This window comes from Anolis carolinensis, chromosome 6, assembly GCF_035594765.1.
Source record: "Anolis carolinensis isolate JA03-04 chromosome 6, rAnoCar3.1.pri, whole genome shotgun sequence".
Taxonomy (NCBI): domain Eukaryota; kingdom Metazoa; phylum Chordata; class Lepidosauria; order Squamata; family Dactyloidae; genus Anolis; species Anolis carolinensis.
In genome coordinates, this window is record NC_085846.1 from 14,445,628 (window position 1) to 14,470,985 (window position 25,358).

Sequence of the window (25,358 nt, forward strand, 5' to 3'; positions counted from 1 at the left end):
CCTCTTATATAAAATGGCAAGGCCATTTTGATTTTTTAAAAATAAGAATCAAGCTCTGGATGGTTGAATCTGTGGGTACAGAATCCATGGATACAGAGGGCCAAATATCTTCTGTCAGCCTCCAATATGTTAGTCAATTTTACTGCAAAGCTGCCAATGTTAAAATGTGTAAGGTACTAACCTGGTAGTAGAAATGTCTTGTTAAAACTATCTGCCTTAAAAAGGGCAGAGATGATGAAGAGAGATGCCCTAAGATCTTTCAGAAACGGCTTTGCTGATGGTATATGGATTACCCACTTGCCAGAATCAGTGAACTTTTTGTGATTTATTTGCTAAATGTTTGGTAGTGTGGTCTGAATTTCATGCAGGTGGTTCATCTTGTATCCAGGCCAAAAAAGTGTATGATTTTGAAGGTATATTAATTTAAATTTGGAGAACTCAACATCCCAGTGATAAAATTGCATTGTAGCAGAACTGGGGTAGCAGCGTTAATAAAAGTATAGAATTTAATAGAAAACCATGAGAGGGTTAGAACTGTTTCTTAGCTAAGCCCCATGGGTTCATGGATGAGGCAAGCCAGGTAACAGGAAATGGTCCATGCCTTACACATTTGTTCCTCCATATTCTGCGGATGGATAACACTTAGAACACGGAAGCTGAATGCCTTGTCTGTTAGGCTGCGTAAGCTCAGGACTTGTCTCTTGGCCGTCTCCTGCTGGGCTGTCAGCTCCACAGGTCTTGCCTGCAGGAATGGAGGCAAGGTGGGTAGCCCCTCACCTGCTCCAGCACCAAAGGTTAGAAAGCCACTGGGAGCAGCCAGAGCATACCCACATACAGAGTAGCGGATCCTAGGACCCCGGGGACCATAACTTTCGCCTTGTTTTCTTCCTTGGGCTTCAAAAAGGAGCTCTGCACAATCCAGAGCCACCAAGGGCATGTCTTGATTGCTGAGTATCCGCTGTGGCTTCAAAGTGTCTACGTAATGCTGGCTGTAGGCAATTGGAATCTGTAAGTGTGAGAGAAATATTAATTTGCTTTAGAATTTGCCTTGGCTGATGACAAAGAATGAGGAGGGCTGAATCTCATTTCAGAGTAAGGTACTTGCCACTGTGTCTCAGTAAAGGAGCAATCAAATAAAAAAGAGCAGGAGCAACACATGTACTCTCACCAAAGGTCTTTTTCTGTCCAAAGTGGAGTGTGTACTATTAATTGTACACTAAGCCCTGATCCACCAAAGGTCAGTTTGAGCCTTCACAGAAAGAGATGTTAAAGCACTGCTTGATCAAATGACTAAAAAACAAGAAGAGATGGAGTGCTATATTCTACTTGATATTGTGAACAGAGACACCTTCCTGGTCAAACCTTGTAGAGGTGAGCAGACTATACTGCCAGATTGCAAATCTGTTGATGCTCTTCAGGGGCAAAAATGAAAAGGCACACGATACAACAGGAGGCCAGGACGGCACAGAATAATCTGGGTATCCTCAACATAGCCCCATGCAAGACTTGATATGCGGAGCCAATATATTCCAGGCATCCTCAAACACCAGCCCTCCAGCTGTCTGGGCATCCAACTCCCAGAATTTCTGACTGAACAAGCTGGCTAGGATTTCTGGGAGTTGAGGCCCAAACTGCCTATTAAGTCTTACATGGGGCTATGTAGCTCTCCAGTTCTTGGACTTCAATGTTGATCCTCATTAGCTGGGGTTAACAATCCTCCCATCATCCAGAGAGCTATTTCCCAAACCTTGACACAGTAACTTCCAAGATGTTGTGGAAAACAATTGTGCTTTTCCTTCAAAAGATGTGGATCGGTTAATATCTGAAGTCCAGTGCCACTGACTGGATGACTGTGACACTGTAGCTGTGTCTTCATGCAGTTTCTGACTTAAGGTGACCTAATGTACCTTATGTCTCTGGATGCTTCACAAATATGAATCGTAAGACAAGGGTTCACCAGCTATGCTTAAAGGAACGGTATGTAAAAAATAAAAGAATCACTGACTACTTACCTGTCTCATCCTCTTCTCCATGATCTCTATCCAGCTGAGCCAATAGCGGGAGGCTGTGGATTCAGAGATGTGGAAACGGAAGGCCAGGTCCTGGAGAAGTAGTCCCAGGCGTAAGCGGACAAGGACCAAGAACAGCTGATTTTCAGGGCTGAGGGCACTGCGGAGGCTATTGTCTTGGCTGGCCTGCTCCCCTTCACTATCGAGAAGGAAGTCCATAAAGGCTATGAGGCGGGGGTACCCATCGCAACCCATGTAGAACCTCAGTCACTTGGCACTGCCCTTGACGCTTTCGAGAGAGAAGGCCCCATGGTGGGCCTCAGCCTCCTGCTGCCCTCTCAATTGCCTGCTCAGCGACAGAACAGTGACACCATGGGCATCCAACTCCTTTCGAAAGCGTTGGCTTGTGGACTCCAGCTGGTTCTTCTCAAAGTGCAGGTTACAGTTCTCTGCCTCAAGCTGTGAGATGCGTTCTCTGAGTTCAGAGAGAAGGGCCCAGTTTTTCTCATCTGCCTTTTCCTGTGTGAGAAGGAAAACTGACGTTTGCATGGGTTATATCTCCATCCCAAGCCCCTCTCCATGCCATCTGTGTTTACCCCTCACCTGTAGTTTCTGACGTTCTTTCTGCCTGGCTTTTTTTCCTCCCTGTAGTTTATGGAGAAGCTAACTCTGGTGGTGTACAGTGTCTTTCAGATCTGTGACAAGAACCTTCAGTGCGGCTGGTTCCTCGGGTATACAATACGCATTGTGATCATGTAGAACAGCCATTTGGGAATCACCAAGACCAGGTCACCCAGAGCAATTGTGCTTTCTACTGCAGAGAGAGAAGCCTAGGTGTTTCAGCTGCATCGTTAGAGTGCTGAATTAATCTTAGAAACCTTATTCAATCTAGGGCCAAAATGGGAGCCTGAATGTAAAATAAATGTGTGTCACTAGTCCTCGTGGAGGTGTCAGAAAGGCAGATACAGCTGTTAGGATTTCTGGGAGTTGAAGGTCAAAGCATCTAGGGACCCTAACCACTGCCTTATGGGGAAATCTAAAATATTCTGCAATATAAAAATGTCAACATAGATGGCTGAGATAGTGACACCTTTAATTTCTGATTTTGGCAGAGCAATGGATTAAAATTGCAGGAAATATATTCCACCAACATTAAGAAGAACTTCTTGATAGCAAGACCTGTTTGCAGTGGAATATGCTGCCTCAAAGTATGGTGGGGCCTCTGGAAGTTTTCAAACAGAAGCTGCCAGGAGTGCTTTGATTGTGTGTTCCTACATGGCAGAATGAGGTCGGACTAGAAAGCCCATGGGGCCTCTTCCAACTCTACGATTCTATGATGGTTCGGTGCATACAAAGTTCCCCCAGGCAGGAAACAGTTAGGCTTTTAAGCTGCCAGGCTATTCAGTGCGAATCAAACTGGCCAGTTGCAACATTTACACAGGCCTCAGGCAGACAAGAGTAATTTCTCCCACCCTGAACATTCTACAGATATGTAAACCCCACTTTAGTTTCCAACACCTCACAACCTCGGAGGATGTCTGACAAAGATGTGGGCGAAACGTCAGGAGTGAATGCTTCTGGAACATGGCCGTACAGCCCGGAAAGCTCACAGCAAAACAGTGATTCCGGCCATGAAAGCCTTTGACAACATATACAAAGTTTGTTTGATATGCTACAACCAAAGCGCAATTACCTTCAAGCTCTGTATATAAGATATAGATGAAATGAATTTCATATTTAGGTTTGGGTCCCATCTTCAAAATATAATTATATATGTATAAGCAGATACAGGTATTCCAAAATCTAAAAAAAATCCATATACTTCTGAACCCAAACATTTCAGATAAGAGATACTCCACCTATATCAGCAAGCAGGTGATTATTGTGTTAGCAAGCAAGTGTTTTCCTCCTTTCTTCTTAGCAGACAGTAGTGGGCAGCAAATCCACATGTTTTCTCACTGTCGAAGAGGAGAATCTCGGTGTGAAATCTGCTGTTCTTAGGTGGCACCATTTCATGGAGGCTGATAAAGGAAAGGAACCATCAGGGTGATTCCTGGTAGGATTAGAGATTGATTAATACGGCAGATTGCACACCGTGAACTTAATACTGGAAGAAACAATTTACAGGCACCGACTCCTAAACTTCTACAAAGTCAAGCTGGAACTTGAGTCTTTTGAGTCTGTCAAAGAGTATATATGTAGTTTTGGGTACACACTGTAAAGCAGGCATGGGCAAACTTTGGCCCTCCGGGTGTTTTGGACTTCAACTCCCACCATTCCTAACAGCTTCAGGCTGTTCCCAAGCCCAAGTTTGCCCATGCCTGCTTTAAAGGTATATTATTATTTTTTAAATGAGAAAAAAATCCAGAATTATAGACTATAAACATTTTTATTTTTAAACACATAAATAATAATAATAATCCATAATTATAATTTTTAAGCCTGTATGCATTTTTGGGACAACACACACACATATATGAATGAGATATATAATATAACTTCCATATATATATATATATATATATATATATATATATATATATATGTATATGTATATGTATGTTATATTATATATCTCATTCATATATATATGTTGTCCCAAAATGTATACAGACTTAAAAGTGTGTGTGTGTGTCACACAGTAGAGTCTCACTTATCCAAGCTAAACGGGCTGGCAGAAGCTTGGATAAGTGAATATCTTGGATAATAAGGAGGGATTAAGGAAACGCCTATTAAACATCAAAATAGGTTATGATTTTACAAATTAAGCACCAAAACATCATGTTATACAACAAATTTGACAGAAAAAGTAATTCAATACACGGTAATGTTATGTTGTTATTACTGTATTTACAAATTTAGCACCAAAATATCACGATATATTGAAAACTTTGACTACAAAAATGGCTTGGATAATCCAGAGGCTTGGATAAGTGAGACTCTACTGTATATGTATACACACACTCACACACACATATATTATATGGTATGACTATTATTTGGGCCAGGATGACCTGCTGTCCAAATTGGGAGGAGATAATGATTAAGGCGGACTAGATATACAGAGAGATAATAATCGGTATCTAGGGCAGGTTGGCTCAGCCCTTCCTGCCAAAGCTCATTACCTGCCAGGAACAGCCATTGCTCTCCATTACAGCCTCGTCCCCAATCCAATATGGCCGCCGCTTTGAATCTGCCCTATCTCTCGCTATAAACACGGCTGAATGAGAGCCAGCGGCAGTCTGCCCTCAACCAAGATGGCAGGACCGTAGCTTTCAATGCAGCCCGGGTGGGAGGCAAAGAGTGCATTTCTGCCAGAAGTTGGGTCCTTGCTGCTGCGTAAACTAAATTCGCTTAGCACATTCGGCCCACCCTATCTACGTATTCTGCATCCATGGATTCAACCATCTAGTTTGAAAATATATATATTTAAAAAATCCAAAAAGCAATCTGCCCTGTGTGATTTTTTAACATCTTTGTCTGGTGAAGAATCCGGTAAAGCTTCCAGGATGTATTTTTTTTACCTATTGCCAGTACACACACTATGTGTGAAAATCAGATAAATGTTATGTTTAGAGTTGGGTCCCATCTCCAAGATATCTCATCCTATATAGGCAAGTATTGCAAAATCGGAAAAATTCAAAACACAGAACAATTCTGGCCCCAATTTTAGGAGGTAAGAGATACTCAAATCTGTACCTACTTACACTAATGTTACTTCTTTTTTATTTTCAGTTACACTAATGTAACTTGTATCTCCACACTATATAATTAATACAGTTTGACATCACTTTAACTGCCATGGCTCAATGCCATGGAATCCTGGGAGTTGTAGTTTGGTGGTGTACCAGCACTCTTTCATTGAGAAGGCTAAAGATCTTGTAACATTACAACTCTCATAATTCCAGAGCATTAAGCAGTTAAAAGAGATAACAAACTGCATTAATTCAATAATGTAGATCAGTCATGGGCAAACTTCGACCAGCTGTTAGGAATTATGGGAGTTGAAGTCCAAAACACCTGTAGGGCTGAAGTTTGCCCATGCCTGATGTAGTTGCACCCTATATGTTATCCTGAAAACTAGACCATCAGGAAAAGGGCCAATCTTTTTGTGAACTCTCTTTTCGTGAAGTACTAATTGTTTGATTTCCCTCATTTTCCCATCTTTTATTATTATTTTCTTATTTCAAAACATTTAACATACAACCATTACCTGGTTGCACTGGCTGTTCCCAGATGTATAACAGCCAACATCATTCACATATGTTGTCAAAGGCTTTCATGGCCAGAATCACTGGGTTGCTGTGAGTTTTCCGGGCTGTATCGGCATGTTCCAGAAGCATTCTCTCCTGACGTTTCGCCCACATCTATGGCAGGCATCCTCAGAGGTTGTGAGGTCTGTTGTAAACTAAACAAGTGGGGTTCATCTATCTGTGAAATGTTCAGGGTGGGAGAAAGAACACTTGTCTGTTGGAGGCAAGTGTGAATGTTGCAACTGGCCACCTTGATTAACATTGAATGGCCTTGCAGCTTCAAAGCCTGGCTGCTTCTTGCCTGGAGGGATCCTTTGTTGGGAGGTGTTAGCTGGCCCTGATTGTTTCTTGTCTGGAATTCCTGTTTTCTGAGTGTTGTTTTTTATTTACTGTCCTGATTTTAGAATATTGTTCATTTTCATGGTTTCCTCCTTCTTTCTGCTGAAATTGTCCACATGCCTGTGGATTTCAACAGCTTCTCTGTGTAGTCTGACATGGTGGTTGTGAGAGTGATGCAGCATTTCTGTGTTCTCCAATAATATACTGTGTCCAGGTTGGTTCATCAAGTGTTCTGCTTATGGCTGACCTCTCTGGTTGAATTAGTCTGCAGTGCCTTTCATGTTCCTTGATTCGTGTTTGGGCAACACTGCATTTGGTGGTCCTTATGTAGACTTGTTCACAGCTGCATGGTATATGGTAGGCTCCCGCAGAGGTGAGCGGATCATTCAGATAGCTTAAAAAAAATCTCTGTCTGTTCCTTTCTACTATTCTAAAGCCACCCGAGTCCCTTCTGGTGATGCCCATGTATTTACTGTATTTAGGTGATCCTTTGTTGTCTGAGTATGATGGCCCTCCAAGTGTAGTATCTTGGCGGTGGGTATGTAGGTAATTTCAGAGTCCTATTCTTGACCTGCATGTTCTTCCACAGTGAGGGCATGAAGTCGAAGGTGACCCCCCCCCCCCCCAAATAAAACTATATAGTAACTTATAGTTTTGTTAAGGACAAGGACATCAGGCTGGATAATAAGAATTAAGTCTTGATCAATTTGCAAAGACACTAACAACAACAACAAGGACCTTTCCCATGTTAGAAAGTGTGTACATTTAATCAAGGTTTTATGTCCTATATTTCAAATATTTATAGCAGAAGGTAGCCAACTTACTACTGGAAACCATGTCACAAAAGTTATTTGTCTTTTTCCATCTGAGTTAGCCAAGCATCAGGGACCCCTTTTCCTGCATGAACCCTGTGTAATCTTTGCGCCATTTCCTAGTTCCAGGGGAACCCCGAAAAGCCCTTTTTCCTGCCTGGGCTAATGGAGAACCTCTGGGATTCCCTCTTATTTTTCCCCTATGAGAAACGCAAAGGAGATCGAAGCCCTTTGAATGCCTCATGGGACTGACTGCGTCTGTCTCCCCACACATGGGGATGCTGGATCTCGTGTTCCTCCCCCAGAGTGAATCCCATGTGTGTCTCCTATCAATTTTATTATTTTTTTGTATTTTTTCTTATTCTTTTATGATATTTTGCCCCTTATAAAAGAAGCACTGCAACCTTGATATTTTATGCGTATGTTTTTTTTGGGGGGGGTATTCTTAAGATAGCCTTTCCAAAAACACACTTTCACTGCCAAAAAGTCCAGATGCTTTGCAAATAATCTTACAAAAATACTCTTATTATCTGTGTGTCAATTCCCCAAGCAACAAAAAGAAAAGTTGATCAAACTCCAAAGCCTCCTCAAATTTATTTTAATACTAAATATTCAAGGCTTGGTTTGCACTTTTGGAAGACTAGCAAATTCCTTTCAGGCCTCTTGAGTGGCAAGAGCAATTACCTAAGATGCTTTGTAATTTATTTGGAGCATCCTGATGGTGATACGATTACAGTTTTGAAAAGCATATCCTGAGAAGATCCAATGATTCTTGAAGAATGGAAAGCTCTTATTTTTATATATATATTTTGGAGTGCCAAACACTTTTTCCTCTAGATTTGTCTTATACCCAGATTGACAAAAGTTGTTTTGCTGGAACAAATTTATACTGCTTATTGTTATGAGTATGTAAGTACATGGTACCTTTTTATGTTGCTGTCATGCAACTTGAAGCTCATTATGACTTATGGTGAACCTGTTTGGAGGAGGTTTGCCATTGCCTTCTTTCATTGGCACAGTGGGTTAAACCAATGAGCTGCTGAACTTGCTAACCGAAAGGTCGGTGGTTCGGATCCAGGGAGCGGGGTGAGTTCCCGCTGTTAGCCCCAGCTTCTGCCAACATAGCAGTTCAAAAATATGCAAATATGCGTTGATCAATAGTTAATGGGAACGGAATTTTAAAATGGAATTTATAGGTACCTCTCCTAGATAACTCAGGTGGTGAATAGGTGAATAAAAGCTATGTGGCATTGCTCAACTGCTTAACTCAGTATAACCCCCACTGCTGGACTAAATGTGATCTAACTAGAAGTTTCTAGCACAAGCTGGGTATAGACAAGATAAGGAGACAGGCAGGTAACTGGTACAGCGAGAGGGAAGAGCCAGGTTGCCTAATCGTTGTTGAGCTTTTCACTGCTAGAACTTTTTTTTTACTCTTTTCTTATGACGTGTAACCTGTATAACTTGTTTGTTCAAGTGTATAAAAAGGTGGTCCGCTTAGGGCAGGGGGTGGCAGATCGCAGATTTGAGACTGCTCACTTTTTTGCCTGGCAAAAATAAAGGCTTGTATTTTTCACTTTACCGGAACTCTTTCTATTCACTCGCCAAAGCGCCAATGAATGCAGGAGCAGCGAAGGGACACCTCTAGGCCCCTTACATTTCATACCGCTCTGGCGGGAAGGTAACGGCGCTCCATGCAGTCATGCCGGCCACATGACCTTGGAGGTGTCTAAGGACAACGCCGACTCTTCGGCTTAGAAATGGAGATGAGCACCAACCCCCAGAGTCGGACACGACTGGACTTAACATCAGGGGAAAACTTTTACCTTTACTATGAGGCCTGTATTGAACTGGATTATGTAGCTATGTAGATGGGGCCTGCAATTAACAGGATTATATAGCAATGTACATGGGGCCTGCATTGAACTTGATTATATAGCTATGTAGATGGGGCCTGCATTGAACTGGATTATATAGCTCTGTAGATTGGGCCTGCATTGAACTGGATTATATAGCTATGTAGATGGGGCCTGCATTGAACTGGATTATATAGCTATGTAGATGGGGCCTGCATTGAACTGGATTATATAGCTATGTAGATTGGGCCTGCATTGAACTGGATTATATAGCTATGTAAATGGGACCTTCATTGAACCGGATTCTATGGCAATGTAGATGGGGCCCACATTGAACCGGATTATATAGCAATGTAGGTGGGGCCTGCATTGAACCGGATTATATAGCAATGTAGGTGGGGCCTGCATTGAACTTGATTATATGAGTCAACACTACTTGAATTATCTACTTTGATAATCTGGATTATATGGTAGTGTAGATCCAGCCAGTGTCCACATGGCCATATAACCTGGTTCAATGCAGTTAATCTGCATTCTCAAACTGGATTATATGATAGCATAGATGGGGCCTCAGGACCCTTCTACACTGCCATATAATCCAGATTATCAAAGGAGATAATACACGACATGTTATCTTCTTTGAACTGGATTATACAAGTCTACACTGCCATATAATTCAATTCAAATTACAATAGAGTCTCGCTTATCCAACATAAACGGGCCGGCAGAATGTTGGATAAGTGAAAATGTTGGATAATAAGGAGGGATTGAGGAAAAGCCTATTAGACGTCAGATTACGTTATGACTTTACAAATTAAGCACCAAAACATCATGTTATACAACAGAAAAGCAGTTCAATACACGGTAATGTTATGTAGCAATTACTGTATTTACAAATTTAGCACCAAAACATTGCAGTTTATTGAAAACATTGATTACTAAAAGGCAGACTGCGTTGGATAATACAGAACGTTGAATGAGCGAAGGTTGGATAAGTGAGACTCTATTGTATCTGGATTTTATATGTCAATGTAGATGGGGCCTCAGTTTGGTCCTAAATGAATGACGCCAAACCACAGTATACATTATTGTTCAGCAATTTCACCTTGGAATCTCTTTCAGCATTCTTCCTGGAATAATGGCAACTTTCACCTCCGTAAGAGAATGTCCTTGGAGACTGAAACGTTTCTGAATGTTGCCATTTGTGCTCATTTGCACGGTTTTGCTGAGAGACTGGCCTGGTCGTTCTGCAAAGAGCGGTAGCAATTGTGTTTTATGAAGGCTCAAGGATTTTGGGTGCCTTTCCACGCAGGTTCGAGCGTTTTCAGCCATCCCTGACTTTCAACTGGTCTGTATTTTTATGAAGAGGTTTGAGCCAAGATACTTTGGGAAAATGGTGATAAAAGGCTGTGCGCATTATGGTCTGAACTAAAGGTGAGTCTTTTATACAATTGGGCAATTTTAAAGAAGACTTAATTTCACAGTATACTAACCTTATGACAATTCCGGCTTCAACCATCCATGTTCAAAGTGGATGAAAGTGAATATTATGGGGGATGCAGGTAATAACTGAAGCCATTATGGAGTTGGGTTTTGTCTGCCTGTCATCCAGATTGACTCAACTGAGAGATAAAGCAGGATTGTAGTATTATACCAGGTATCACCACAAATAGATCTGAGATCAGAAATTAATGGGGATTCCTTACAAAAGCTAGCATTTAGAAGTGTTAGGTGTGCTGTGCTCGTTCCTATTTGTGAACTGGACTGAAGATCATTTTTCCCCTAGTAGTGGCCTTCCTGGATGATATGAGTCTGTACTGCCATATAATCCGGTTCAAATAAAATAATCAGGATTTTATATGGCAGTGTAAATGGGGCCACAGTTGTCCCTAGATCCATATATTTCTTCCCTGATTTATTTGCATGTGTCTAAAGATATTTAGCACTGCAAAATTACATTATCTTTGAAGAAGAGGAGCCTTTGAACATGCAGTCCCTCAGGCCCCTTCTACACTTCCATATAATCCAATTATCAAAACAGATAATCCAGATTATTTGATGGATTGTGTGAGTCTACACTGCTATATAACCAAGTTCAAAGCAGATAATCTAGATTTTACAATACAATGTAGAAGGGGCCTTAGTTTCCTTACCCCTCTCCGCTTGGATCTAAACTGCCATATATACCAGGATCTGACCCCAGATTTTCTCCTTATCCCAGATTATTTGACAGTGGAGACTCATTATAATTCAGTTCAAAGCAGATAATCTGGGATCAGATCTTGCAATATAAATCAGTGTAGATCCAGCTTTATTCCTTTGCTTTTGCTGTCTCACTCAGAATTTGTTGTTGTTTTGGTTATGTGCCTGCAGTTTGTAGGACATGCTTCCTCCATGGAGTGGAATCTCATAACAGGGTCAAAGTAGACACAATGCTAAATGTGTCATTCACAAACACTCTTCTGAGATCTTTGAGAGCTTTGCAAAAGCAACACTCTGCCATGGTGACAATGGCATACCGAAAGAATGTGATGATAGCAAAAAAAGTATTACAGTAATTAGAACAACACACAAGCAGGAAAAGTTGCAGAAGTTTGCTTTTGCAGGAGCCTACTGCCTTTCCTATTGTGTTAATTGAATGCAAACTAACTATGAGATAATTGAGGCTCCTTTTATACCAGGCATGGGCAAACTTTGGCCCTCCGGGTATTTTGGACTTCAACTCCCACAATTCCTAACAGGCGGTAGGCTGTTAGGAATTGTGGGAGTTGAAGTCCAAAACACCCGGAGGGCCAAAGTTTGCCCATACCTGTGCCACACTATCCTTATATCCCAGGATATGATCCCAGATTATCTTCTTATCCTAGATTATATGGCAGTATTCACTCGGGGCCCTTCCACACAGCCATATATTATTATTATTATTATTATTATTATTATTATTATTATTATTAAACTTTATTTGTACCCCGCTAACATCTCCCGAAGGACTCGATGCGGCTTACAAAGGCCAAGGCCTCAATACACAATATAACAATACAAAACAAAAAGCAAATTAAAAACAATTAAAACAGTATAAACAACAAGCAATAACAATACGCTAAAACACAATAGAACTGGGCCGGGCCAGAGTAATGGGTACAAGATTAAAAGTGCTGATGTGACAGGTGATATATAAGGCTTATAGGGCAAGTGCAGAGTGTGATATGCGATCTTAATTCTAATAAAGTGCTTATGGGACTTGGTATTGGAGATTTCCTATTAATCTGGGAAGGCACATTGGAACAGCCAGGTCTTCAAGTTCTTTCTGAAGACTGCCAATGTAGGGGCCTGTCTGAGATCCTTGGGGAGGGTGTTCCAGAGTCGGGGGGCCACCACAGAGAAGGCCCTGTCTTGTGTCCCCACCAATCGTGCTTGCGACGCAGGCGGGATCACGAGCAGGGCCTCTCCAGATGACCGAAGTGAACGTGTGGGTTCGTAGACGGAGATGCGGTCACGGAGGTAGGATGGTCCCAAACCGTTCAGGGCTTTGTAGGTAAGCACCTGCACCTTAAATTGGGCTCGGAAAATAAATGGCAGCCAGTGGAGCTCCTTGAACAGGAGGGTTGACCTCCCTCTGTAAGGGGCCCCAGTTAACATCCTGGCTGCCGATCGTTGGACCAGTTGGAACTTCCGAGCCGTTTTCAAGGGCAGCCCCACGTAGAGCGCATTACAGTAGTCCGGTCTGGAGGTGACCAAGGCATTGACCACCCTGGCCAGATCAGCCTTCGCGAGGTACGGTCGCAGTTGGCACACGAGTCTCAATTGTGCGAAGGCCCTCCCAGATACCGCCGACGCCTGAGCTTCGAGCGTAAGCGATGAATCCAAGAGGACTCCCAGACTGCGAACCTGTGGCTTCAGGGGGAGTGTAACCCCGTCCAGCACAGGTTGCCACCCTATACCCCGGTCAGGTTTACGATCGACCAGGAGGACCTCTGTCTTGTCGGGATTGATCTTCAGCTTGTTCCTCCTCATCCAGATAGACACAGCGGCCAGGCACTCGTCCAGCACCCGAGAGGCCTCCTTGGAATTAGGTGGAAAAGAGTAGTAGAGTTGTGCGTCATCTGCATAGAGGTGACACCCAACTCCAAAACTCCGGATGACCTCTTCCAGCGGTTTCATGTAGATGTTAAAGAGCATGGGAGACAGAGTAGAGCCTTGCGGGACCCCACAGCTCAAAGGCCAGGGGTCCGAGCAGGCGTCTCCCAGCTTCACCATCTGCGATCGACCCTCCAGGAAGGATCGGAGCCACGACAAAACCGTGCCCCCAAGACCCATCCCAGAGAGTCGTCCCAGAAGGATACCATGATCGATGGTATCAAAAGCCGCTGAGATGTCCAAGAGAACCAACAGGGTCACACTCCCCCTGTCCAGCTCTCTACGGAGGTCATCCACCAAGGCGACCAAGGCTGTCTCGGTGCCGTGACCAGGCCTGAAACCAGACTGTGACTGATCTAGGTAGTTGATGTCATCTAGAAAGCCCTGGAGCTGGGAGGCAACCACCTCCTCCAGCACCTTACCCAAGAAAGGGAGGTTGGAGATTGGTCTGAAATTGTTCAGCACCGTGGAGTCAAGGGAAACCTTTTTAAGGAGTGGACGAACCACAGCTTGTTTCAGGTAAGATGGAAAACCCCCCTGCTCCAACGATGCATTAATGATCAACACAAACCAATCAACCAGCCCCTCCCTGGCCGATTTAATTAGCCAAGAGGGGCAAGGGTCCAGAGCCGACGTGGTTGCCCTCACAGCCCCAAGGACCTCCACCACGGTCTCAGGAAGAACAAGAACAATAAACCAGAACATAATAATAATAATAATAATAATAATAATAATAATAATAATAATAATACTTTATTTATACCCCGCCACCATCTCCCCAACGGGGACTCGGGGTGGCTTACATGGGGCCATGCCCAAAACAATACAATATAAACAGCATATAAAAGAACAACACATCACAACACAATAAGCAATACAATAAATAATAATATCCATTACAAAATAAATCAAGGAAACAATGAAAAACAAGGGCGGACCACATCAAAGCAGATAATCCATAATATCAATTTTGAACTGGGTTATCTGAGTCTACACTGCCATATAACCCAGTTCAAAGCAGAAAATGTGGGATTTTATACAGCTGTGTGAAAGGGTCCTCATATAATCCAGTTCAAAGCAGATAACCTGGGATCAGATCTTGGGATATAAGACAGTGTAGAAGGGGCTAAGGATTAATTGCGAGAGTCCTTGCCAAATGAGGGCAGTTGTAGGCTATATTTCTACAGTCATTTGGCTTTCTGTCAATTGTCTTGCAACTTGATGTATTAAATACACTGTCTTTAATAACTAAGGATCGCAATGAGTATGAAATCAAAAACCCAATATGCCAAAATTTGAATACTGGTGGATATGGGATGGATTTGGCCTTGACATTTGTTAGTTGTAGGTACTGGGATTTATAGTTCACCTGCAGTCAAAGAGTACTTTGAACCCCACCAATGATGGACCTGGACCTAACTTGGCAGACAGAATTCCCATGACCAACTGAATGTACTGAAGGAATTTGACGGGACTAATCCACTGTGTTGGGAGTTGTAATTCATCCTGCAGTTGGAGAGCACACTGAACCCTACCGATGATGCATCTAGAGGGCATTTGACCAACATGACAAACTTTAAGATAGAGTTTCAGGGGGCTAATCTGTCATGATGTGAGTTGTAGTACATCCACAACTTTATGTAAAATAAAAAATGACCCAGGCAACGCCAGGCGTCCAAGCTAATAATAAATATAGTGGTGTTGAGGTGATTTGAAATGAGGATCTTATTAATCCCCCAAAACAGTTTGGAGATTGGAAGGTAACACATTTCAGTCAACTGTTGCTCCAGTTTTATCCGAATGGAAAAGGCTGGGAGCCAAGCTTTTTCAAGGTATAGTATTATTTGACTTACATGTAATGTAATTACAAGCCATCCAGAATGATTCCCTGTGGAAAAAATTGTTCCTCTTAATTTCACTAACAATGGGAGGTTAATTTATTTTAATGTTTTTTAAAAAGTTATCCATAGCCACTCCAATTTCCCTGGAGCTGGATTCAGGAGTGTGGGATGCGGCTCAGAGTGCCTTTGTGTGTCTTCTCAGCCGGTGTGTCGCCTGACGTGGGAAGTGGCGTTCTGATCTCTGTCCCAAGATGCTAAGATGCCCAACCCTGCATCCGCCTTGTAGTGCAACACCCTCTCGGGTGAGTCATCCGACTGCATCACTTTAGGGGAAAATCCTTGGACTGTGATAACTCTAGAGATCAGCTGGAGGAACAGTTGTGAGAAATCCAGGTAAGAGATACCCAGGTGTGCTTCTGTGTGTATATGCCTGTGATGGGGAAAGACAAGTTTGCCAGCGCCTCAGAAGAATACAAAGAGAGAAAGCCCTGTGTTTCTTAGGAAGACATACAGAACAGAGCAACCGGTGCATATCTGTAGGAAGGGGCAAAAGGCTGGATCTTGCAAAGGTACGATTTGGCAAGCGATGGATAGATGGGATATATGGGTATGGGCTATGCAGCATCCAGGGTCTGGTTTAGAAATAAATGCACGAGTTGTGCAAATTGGCAGTGTAGACTCATATAATCCAGTTCAAAGCAGATAACTGGGATCCAGTTCAAAGCAGATAACTGGGATTATACGGCAGTGTGGATGGGGGTCAAAGGAGGAGGAGAAGCAACATTGGGCAGAAGTACCACCATCAGCATGCTTCCTTACCAAGTCTCCTGAACCAACTTGTATAAGTCAGTCACTTATTTCTAAACTAGAGCCATATGGTAGTATAGATCCAGCTTTTATCTCATTCCCCCCCCCCCTCTCTCTCGCTGGTCAATTTAAAATAGAAAATAGAAAAGAGGGTACAGAGCAAGAAGAAGGAAGGGGAGGGAAAAGAAAGTTGAGAAAATGAAGTTAAGAGAAAGGATGATGATGATGATGATGATGATGATGATGATGATGATGATGATGATGATGATGTTGTGTGCCTCCAAGTTGTCTCTGACTTATGGTGACCAAAAGCCTGGGTTTTCTAAGGCTCACTTATCCATGATCGTCCAATGAGTTTCTATGGCCAAGCAGAATTCAATATCCAAGAAACACAGATATCTATAACAAATACCAAATAGCAAAACAACTTGTCAAACCATTATACACAATAGTGTTATATAGTACTTAGACATATGAGTCAATTTAATCAAGAAATTAGTAGCTGAACAAAGATATACAATGGTACAATACTCAATAATGCAGTGTTTTTCTAGCAGAGATTACTCATATGATCAGAGTTTTTGTATTCACTCGTATGTGTAGTATTTTGAATATATCATATATACTCGAGTATAAGCCGATCCGAATATAAGCCGAGGCACCTAATTTTACCACAAACCCCCCCCCCCCCCCCAAAAAACCTGGGAAAACATTGACTCCAGTATAAACCGAGGGCGCTAAATTTCAGAAATAAAAATAGATACCAATAAAATTACATTAATTGAGGCATCAGTTGGTTAAATGTTTTTGAATATTTACATAAAGTTCAAATTTAAGATAAGACTGTCCAACTCTGATCAAATCATTATTCTCATTTTCAATGTAAATGTGCTTATGTATCCTTTTAATAATAATTGAGTAAAATAATACATGTAATAATAATAATAATAATAATAATAATAATAATAAATACAGGAAAATAATACAAGTAATAATAAATTGAGTAAATGTATTAATAATAATAAAAAATAGGGTAAAATAAATGTAATAGTAGCAATAATAGAGAAAAATAATAAATGTAATAATACCAATAATAATAGAGAAAAATAATAAATGTACCATATATTCTCGAGTATAAGCTGACCCAAATATAAGCCAACCAGGACCCTCACCCGAGTATAAGCCGAGGGAGGCTTTTTCAGTCTTAAAAAAAGGGCTGAAAAACTAGGCTTATACTCGAGTATATACAGTAAGTCCCGTTGGTAATTTGTATACTCCTTGTGGAGGTAGCTCAAACTGTCAGAGTTATATCTTCACTCTTCCGTATTGTCTATTAATTGGTTGATAAACAATGAAAATGAGATTTTTGAAAAGTTTCTGTAGTAATGAGTAAAACACTTGAGATATCCTTGGGAAAGTATCAGCAAAGATCCCTGGGTTTGTAAATCCTTGTTTCGGGGAACTCCCTTCTTCAGGATTCTACGGTATCTTCATGAGTGTTATTTGACTCAATAAATTCCTAAATAAATGATAGCAGACAACATAATAGTAATGCCAGTGGCACCCGATAACACAAAATGACAATAAAGTAATTATACATATTTCAACAGACAGGGTTGCATGCATGTTATTACTTACACGTCTCTAATGAGGAATGGCTCTACAGATATAGTAAACATTCAGAAGTGAGCAAACTAATCTTAAAAAGGAAAGTATTTATGGCTCGGGCTTGTTGCAGAATACAGCTGATGCGTGATTTCTAGGCAGGAAAGGTTAAAACTAGCCTCTGGCATATCTATTACGTCGTCTGTTATCACTTATTTAGGAATTTATTGAGTTAAATAACACTCATGAAGATACCGTAGAATCCTGAAGAAGGGAGTTCCCCGAAACAAGGATTTACAAACTCAGGGACCTTTGCTGATACTTTCCCAAGAACATCTGAAGTGGCTTACTCATTACCACAGAGACTTTTCAAAAAACTTTCTTTTTCATTGTTTATCAACCAATTAATAGACAATACGGAAGAGTGAAGATATAACTCTGACAGTTTGAACTACCTCCACAAGGAGTATACAAATTAGCAACGGGATTTATATTCAAAATACTGTACTACACGTACGAGTGAATACAAAAACTCTGATCATATGAGAAATCTCTGCTAGAAAAAACCCCTGCATTATTGGGTATTGTACCGTTATATATCTTTGTTCAGCTACTCATTTCTTGGTTAAATTGACTCATATGTCTAAGTACTGTATAACACTATTGTGTATAACAGTTGACAACTTGTTGTTTTGCTATTTGGTTCAAGCAAAATTCAAACCATGATCTTCAGGGTCTTAGCTGAACTCTCAAACTACTATGCCATACTCACTCCAGGGGAAAGGTGGGGAAAGAGGAGGAGGGTTTAAAGAGTGAAATAGAGAGAAACCATAGTTTGGGTTGTTGTGAGTTTTCTGGGCTGCATGGCCATGTTCTAGAAGCATTCTCTCGTGACATTTCACCCACATTTATGACAGGCCTCCTCAGAGGTTGTGAGCTCTGTTGGAAACTAGGCCAACAGGGTTTATATATCTGTAGGATGGCCACAGATATGATTGATTCACGCCTGAAATTCCCCTGTCTTCTGAGTGCTGGACCACTCCAACCACCATCATGTCAAACTACACAAAGAAGCCATTGAAATCCACAAGCATGTGGACAATTTTAACAGAAAGGAAGAAACCATAAAAATGAATAAAATCTGGCTACAAGTATTTAAAAAACTCTAAAATCAGGACAGTAAATAAAGAATAACACTCAGGAGACGGGAATTGCAGGCATGAAACAAGCAGGGCCAGCTAACACCTCCTAACTAAGGATTTCCCCAGGCAGGAAGCAGCCAGGCTTTGAAGCCGAAAGGTCATTCAGTGCTAATCAAGGTGGCCAGTTGCAACATTCACACTTGCTTTAAGCAGAGAAGAGTTCTTTCTCTCAACCTGGACTTTTCCACAGATATATAAACCTTATTTGCCTAGTTTCCAACAGACCTCACAACCACTGGGGATGCCTGCCATAGATGTGGGTAAAAAGTCAGGAGAGAATGCTTCTGGAACATGGCCATACAGCCCGGAAAACTTATAGCAACCCAGTGATTCCGGCCATGAAAGCCTTCAACAACACATAGTTAGTTTGTAGGACTTGAGGTGTGTGTGTATTTTTTTGGGAGTTTAATTTCCACCAGCCGGTTTGACCACTGTCCATTCTGGTTGGGAAAATCTCAGATTCTGAAAAATGAATATATCCAAATTCTGTTCATAGATAACTTCTACCTCAGTTAATGGAGGAAGAGGGGTGAGAGAGATTTGAAAAGTCATCTCAGGGAATTAAGTTATAGTCCCAAGAAGTATTCCCTCCCTCAAAGCTTTGCATGCTACTACTGCCACTTAACATCTTGTTCAGTGATTGGTTTAGGGGTCAATTTATTTGTCTTGGGGGTGTTTAGGGGGTTCACAGTTTACCGTGACAGGACTGGATAGAAGCCCACTTGTGCTTTTGAACTATTTTGTAAACATCTTTGAACAGGCTTACACCAAAAAGGTAAAAGACATCTCCAGGAGAGGCAGCCCAACTCTTTTTTGTGTGATTTTTTTAAGTTTGTGGAAATCAGGGCAGTCAGGAGCTTCAGAAACAAACTTGGTGTTTGCATGAGGACCCAGAATGATACCTGGCTCATCTCTGCTCTAAATCATTAATCAGGAGCCTTGTTTAAACCCAGCTACCTATAGATAGTGCGTCTGAGTTGTGAGCTTGGGTTTGCTGACTGCCGTCATTATTGGGTGGAGCATCAACCACAACAGGTTGTCTTCCACAACATCCTATGTGCAATCTTTTTGGTATGTTGTCTCTCTCTGAGTCCCTGTTTTCCTATTTGGGTGATGCGGAATAGGGACCTACTTTAACAAAAGTCATTATTGTTGGTGTGTTGGTATTCATCTGCTTTTGTAACTGTATTACTCCCTTTGAAGCAAACCGTGGCACCCGGCTGCCTGCACAGGTGGAAGTGTCTTTTTCGTCAAGCGAGTAAGTTAGGCAGATGTTAGCAAACATTTGTGTGCTCGGGAGCTGCAAAGATAAAAATAGAGCCGGTGGTGTGTGGTGTGTTTATTTTGACTACTGTAGGTTAGCTCCTAATTTCTCCAGGGAATAGTAGCAGCAGCAGCAAGAGGGCAAGTTGCCTGGTTGCTTTAGCTGTGCTGCACTTTATAATTGGAGAAGGCAATGACTTTGTCTTGAGAAACCTTCCTTTTCCCCAAAGAGGAGATTTCTGTAAATCCCTAAGTCCATAGTAAAAGAAATCTCACCTTCATCAAGGGCATGCACAGACCAATCAACATTATAAAATTCTAATGTATATTACTGGGAAATATTCATGCAAATAGAACAGAAATTAATATATGTGTATAAATTATGGCCAGTATTCTCCATTTTACTGCGTAGTTGAAATAGAATATTGTGGCTATCATTTTATATATCTACATTAATTTCTGATCTATTTGGAGTTGGTCTACTGGGGCTTGGTTTGGTTCCAGGACCCACGATGGATATCAAAATCTGTATATAATGGCGTAATATAATGACATCCATTATCAATGATTCTCAACCTGTGAGTCCCCAGGTGTTTTGGCCTACAACTTCCAGAAATCCCAGCCAGTTTACCAGCTGTTAGGATTTCAGGGAGTTGAAGGTCAAAACATCTGGGGACCCACTGGATGAGAACCACTGCATTATATGAAATGGCGAATAAGTGCAACGGATGTTGGAGAGAGGTGAAGTTCCAAGGGTCAGAGATACTCTGGGCACAATTCTAAATAGACTACAAAACAAGTCAATTACATTCTCATAAGGAGGATTCCAATAGCACCATTATTACAACTGACACTACTAACAATGTGCAGCTTTATCTGATGACCCTTCACTAATCCCTAGATTCTTATGCAGATTCTGAATGCTGATAATCCAAAACTCCAGTCAGTGAACATCCGGTAGATTGTGAAATTAAGAAGATGATGATAGGTGCATCCACACTGTAGAATTAATACAGCTTGTTTAGAGTCGGCCCATTGCATGCTTATGTGTGAGATATAAAAAGTTACTTCTTGAGAGGTACAGCTTGCAGAATCCCACCAGTGCCAATGACCATGCTTGCTAAGGGAGCGCTGAAGTCCAAAGAAGCAATGTTTCCAAGCTCTGATGCATAGATTCCTATCCCATTTTCAATGTTGGTAGTTCTCATCAGAGAACCAGTGTGTTGTATTGGTTTGAATGACTTTGGCAACCAGGGTTTGATTCCCTGCTCAGTCTTGGGAAACTCACGTCCTCTCAGCCTCAGAAAAACCTTGTGATGGAGTCACCATAAATCAGAAACAACTTGAATGCACATAACAACCACAAAGTTCTAACAAGGTGTTTCCTAACACAACTCCTTTGAGTTGCCTTCCTATAGCACTTCTCCATTTCCATGATTGATCCTTCCCTGTTGAATGTTTGTGAACATTCTGTGAAAACAAAAGGTATGGTATGGAGGAGCTTACATGTGATAATGAGGCTGTGCCATTTAATCTGGTTTAGATTACATTGTAAAAAGAATACAATAACCAATTGTGGTTTCTTATTTTAAAAAAGATTTAATATACTACTACTACTACTACTACTACTACTAATAATAATAATAATTGCCAGTACATCACACAGTCCTAGACTTGGGAAGTGTCAGATGTGTGCTCCAATACAACAGCCAGCATAGTGATGTTGTTTGCTGTGTACTAATCTTGTTGTGTATCTAACATCAACAACAGCAACAACAACAATAATGATGGGCACATCTCCTTTCAGTTGAAAAGGTACACAGACATGAATGTATGTGCCCTCAGAGGCACAAACCCATGGATTTGAGTTAAAACATTTTAGTAGTGTCTAGGGTCCCATCTACGCTGCCATATAAAATTCAGATTATCTGCTTTCACTTGGATTATATAGCAGTGTAGACCCATATAATCCAGTTCAAAGCAGATAGGATGATCTGCTTTGATAAACTGGATTATATGGCAGTGTAGAAGGGGTGCTATTTCCCCCAGTTAGGCTCTAGAGTCACCTTCCTCCAGTCATGCAGGAGGACCCAGAGGCTTTTAGAGCGATCACCTCTCTTGGAATATCTCGGTCTCACGGTGTGATTCTGTGGTCATCTTCCAGCAAAAGTTGATCATACTGGAAGATCCAGAAATTCCTGGACAACTATTCTCTTTTGCTAAAAAGTAGCAATTTCTTTTTGTGTGTGTGTGTTTTCTCTCACTTGTGACGCTAACTCCACGGATTTTGCAGGGCTGATAATAATAACCACAACATCTTTGTATATACTAATAGATGGATCTCAATAGGCTACTCCTGTTGTCTTGATGCTGTTCCTGGGATACAGGTGCAGACATAAGACATTCCCAGTCCAGAAGTCCTAATTCACACTGGATCAATGGCAGAAGCCATTGGGCAAGTGGTTGCAATTTCCCAGAGGTACCCACAATGCTTACTGCAACTCATTGTGTTTATGATGTGTTGTCCACATTTGACAGGGTTATTGGGAAACGCTTTGATGGTTGCACAAGTGGTGACCTCATGACCTTATCTAGAGTTATCGTGTGTCCTCCTTTTCCCAGACATGCCCTCTTTTTCAGAGCGAATATTTCTGCTCCTGTTTGCATTGCTATCATTAAATATTGCTAAATACTCCATGTAATTGTTGTTATTTAAATACAACAAAGGTGAGGAATATGTCAGGTAGCAATTATAACATCTTGTATACTAGAGCTACTTAAATGAGTGTTATATAGAGATCAGTAGTGTGAAGCAATTATGTGTTGGCTACGTAGTAAAGTTTATTTAACCATGGCAAGTAATTTCTCGTGGTCAAGGCAATTGTGTCAAAATTGTCAATGTGCTATAGTGGTTTGAGTGTCGGGCTACAACTCTGGAGACCAGGATTCGAATCCCTGTTCAGCCATGGATAGCTACAGGGTAACACTGGGCAAGTCACACTCTTTCAGCCTCAGGGGAAGGCAAAGGAACTCCCCTACCCCCCAAAGAAGGGATGCATCTACATCAGGCATGGGCAAACTTCGGCCCTCCAGGTGTTTGGACTACAACTCTCACAATTCCTAACAGCTGGTAGGCTATTAGGAATTGTGGGAGTTGTAGTCCAAAACACCTGGATGGCCCAAGTTTGCCCATGCCTGGTCTACATGGTAGAATTAATGCAGTTTGACACCACTCAAAATGTCATGCATCAATGCTATGGAATCATGGGATTTGGAGTTTGGTAAGGTCCTAGTGCTCATTGGCAGAGAAGGCTAAGGACCTTGTAAAACTACAGCTCCCTTGATTCCATAGTATTGAGTCACAGCTGTTAAAGTGGTATCAAACTGCATTAATTTCACAGTGTAGATGCACACAGGCCATAAATCAGAAATGACTTGAAGATACTGTACGTAGCAAAGTGATTATGAATACAAAACAGTTACCTCAATTTAGTACAACTGTTTTGTATTTGTGATCACTACTTAGGCATGATTTTGACACTATTGCCATTATTGTAACTCTACCCCAACTTGCTTTACCAGGCAACGGATGCATGGAGGAGTCGAGTGTCAGTTCTTCCGATGATAAGAATATGGATGAATGACATTTCCATTAGGATTAAGGAAGCAGGCCAGGAGAGGTTACTTATATAAGTATATTTTGATAGGTTGCTGATACAGAAATCTGTCCATCTTTTTGCTAATCCTGTTTTAGCACTCATTGCACACCTGTGGAATATAGTGTAACAATACCAGTGTATATTTAGGCTAGATTCGAAGTGTGTAAGATCTTGGTCAAAATTAGATGGTGATTATTATAATGAGGGTGATAGTGTATTTATTTTTATGCTGGGTTGCTGTAAGTTTTCCGGGCTGTCTGGCCATGTTCCAGAAGCATTCTCTCCTGCCGTTTCATAGAATCATAGAATCATAGAATCATAGAATAGTAGAGTTGGAAGAGACCACATGGGCCATCTAGTCCAACCCCCTGCTAAGAAGCAGGAAATCGCATTCAAAGCACCCCCGACAGATGGCCATCCAGCCTCTGCTTAAAAGCCTCCAAGGAAGGAGCCTCCACCACGGCCCCGGGGAGAGAGTTCCACTGTCGAACAGCTCTCACAGTGAGGAAGTTCTTCCTGATGTTCAGGTGGAATCTCCTTTCCTGTAGTTTGAAGCCATTGTTCCGTGTCCTAGTCTGCAGGGCAGCAGAAAACAAGCTTGCTCCCTCTTCCCTATGACTTCCCTTCACATATTTGTACATGGCTATCATGTCTCCTCTCAGCCTTCTCTTCTGCAGGCTAAACATGCCCAGCTCTTTAAGCCGCTCCTCATAGGGCTTGTTCTCCAGACCCTTAATCATTTTAGTCGCCCTCCTCTGGACGCTTTCCAGCTTGTCAACATCTCCCTTCAACTGTGGTGCCCAAAATTGGACACAGTATTCCAGGTGTGGTCTGACCAAGGCAGAATAGAGGGGGAGCATAACTTCCCTGGATCTAGACGCTATTCCCCTATTGATGCAGGCCAGAATCCCATTGGCTTTTTTAGCAGCCGCATCACATTGTTGGCTCATGTTTAACTTGTTGTCCACGAGGACTCCAAGGTCTTTTTCGCACACACTGCTGTCAAGCCAGGCGTCCCCCATTCTGTATCTTTGATTTCCATTTTTTCTGCCGAAGTGAAGTATCTTGCATTTGTCCCTGTTGAACTTCATTTTGTTAGTTTTGGCCCATCTCTCTAGTCTGTCAAGATCGTTTTGAATTCTGCTCCTGTCTTCTGGAGTGTTAGCTATCCCTCACCCACATCTATGGCAGGCATTTTCAGAGGTTTTGAGGTCTGTTGGAAACTAGTCAAGTGGGGTTTATATATTTGTGGAATAATGTCCAGGGTGGGAGAAAGGACTCTTGTCTGCCTGAGGCAAGCGTGAATGTTGCAATTGGCCAGCTTGATTATCATTGAATAGCCATGTAGCTTCTAAACCTGTCTGCTTCCTGCCGCAGCATATTTTTATGCTGCTTTTTCTCTTGTAAAAGAGTTTTAGTAATTACCAAGAAAAAGGATAAGTTTATAATCAAGAAAATAAAATCGGTTGACAACGATGTTTGCAATGTACTACATGAAGCAGCTATAGAGGAAATGAAATAAGAATCAAGTGTAGTACATAAAAATTGGGGAAGATTGATAGATAAAGTCAAAGG

General features: G+C 41.7%; 2 protein-coding genes across 12 annotated transcripts in view; one reads left to right on the top strand and one right to left on the bottom strand.

The window, feature by feature from the left end:
* Positions 1-488: 488 nt before the first annotated feature.
* Positions 489-5,283, bottom strand: LOC100560528 (uncharacterized). Of its 6 annotated transcripts, none has more exons than XM_062958135.1 (5): positions 5,135-5,283; positions 3,869-4,030; positions 2,613-2,823; positions 2,013-2,528; positions 489-1,006 (listed from the first exon to the last, which is right to left on the bottom strand). In XM_062958135.1, the coding sequence occupies exons 4-5, from the start codon at positions 2,262-2,264 to the stop codon at positions 542-544; spliced, it is 717 nt and encodes a 238-aa protein (XP_062814205.1). In that variant the 5' UTR covers positions 2,265-2,528; positions 2,613-2,823; positions 3,869-4,030; positions 5,135-5,283; the 3' UTR covers positions 489-541. The 6 variants fall into 6 exon arrangements, with proteins under 6 accessions (XP_062814205.1, XP_062814206.1, XP_062814204.1 ...); XM_062958136.1 differs by having other exon boundaries at positions 2,613-2,820; positions 3,869-4,062; XM_062958134.1 differs by having other exon boundaries at positions 3,869-4,062.
* A 255-nt stretch (positions 5,284-5,538) lies between these two features.
* Positions 5,539-25,358, top strand: part of sult2b1 (sulfotransferase family 2B member 1) — a 39,899-nt gene continuing 20,079 nt past the window's right edge. The window contains exons 1-3 of one of the 6 annotated variants that reach the window (XM_062958132.1): positions 5,539-5,685; positions 10,392-10,703; positions 15,450-15,549. The gene's annotated coding sequence lies outside the window, so the exon portion shown is untranslated. The other 5 variants (XM_008117199.3, XM_062958129.1, XM_062958131.1 and 2 more) reach the window with 5 other exon arrangements.

Bases quoted from the DNA above. Each gene is read 5' to 3' on its own strand.
- LOC100560528 (XM_062958135.1), bottom strand. From the start codon at position 2,264: ATGGGTTGCGATGGGTACCCCCGCCTCATAGCCTTTATGGACTTCCTT. The intron at 1,007-2,012 runs GTAAGTAGTCAG...TCACACTTACAG, and splicing joins TGGAGAAGAGGATGAGACAG to ATTCCAATTGCCTACAGCCA.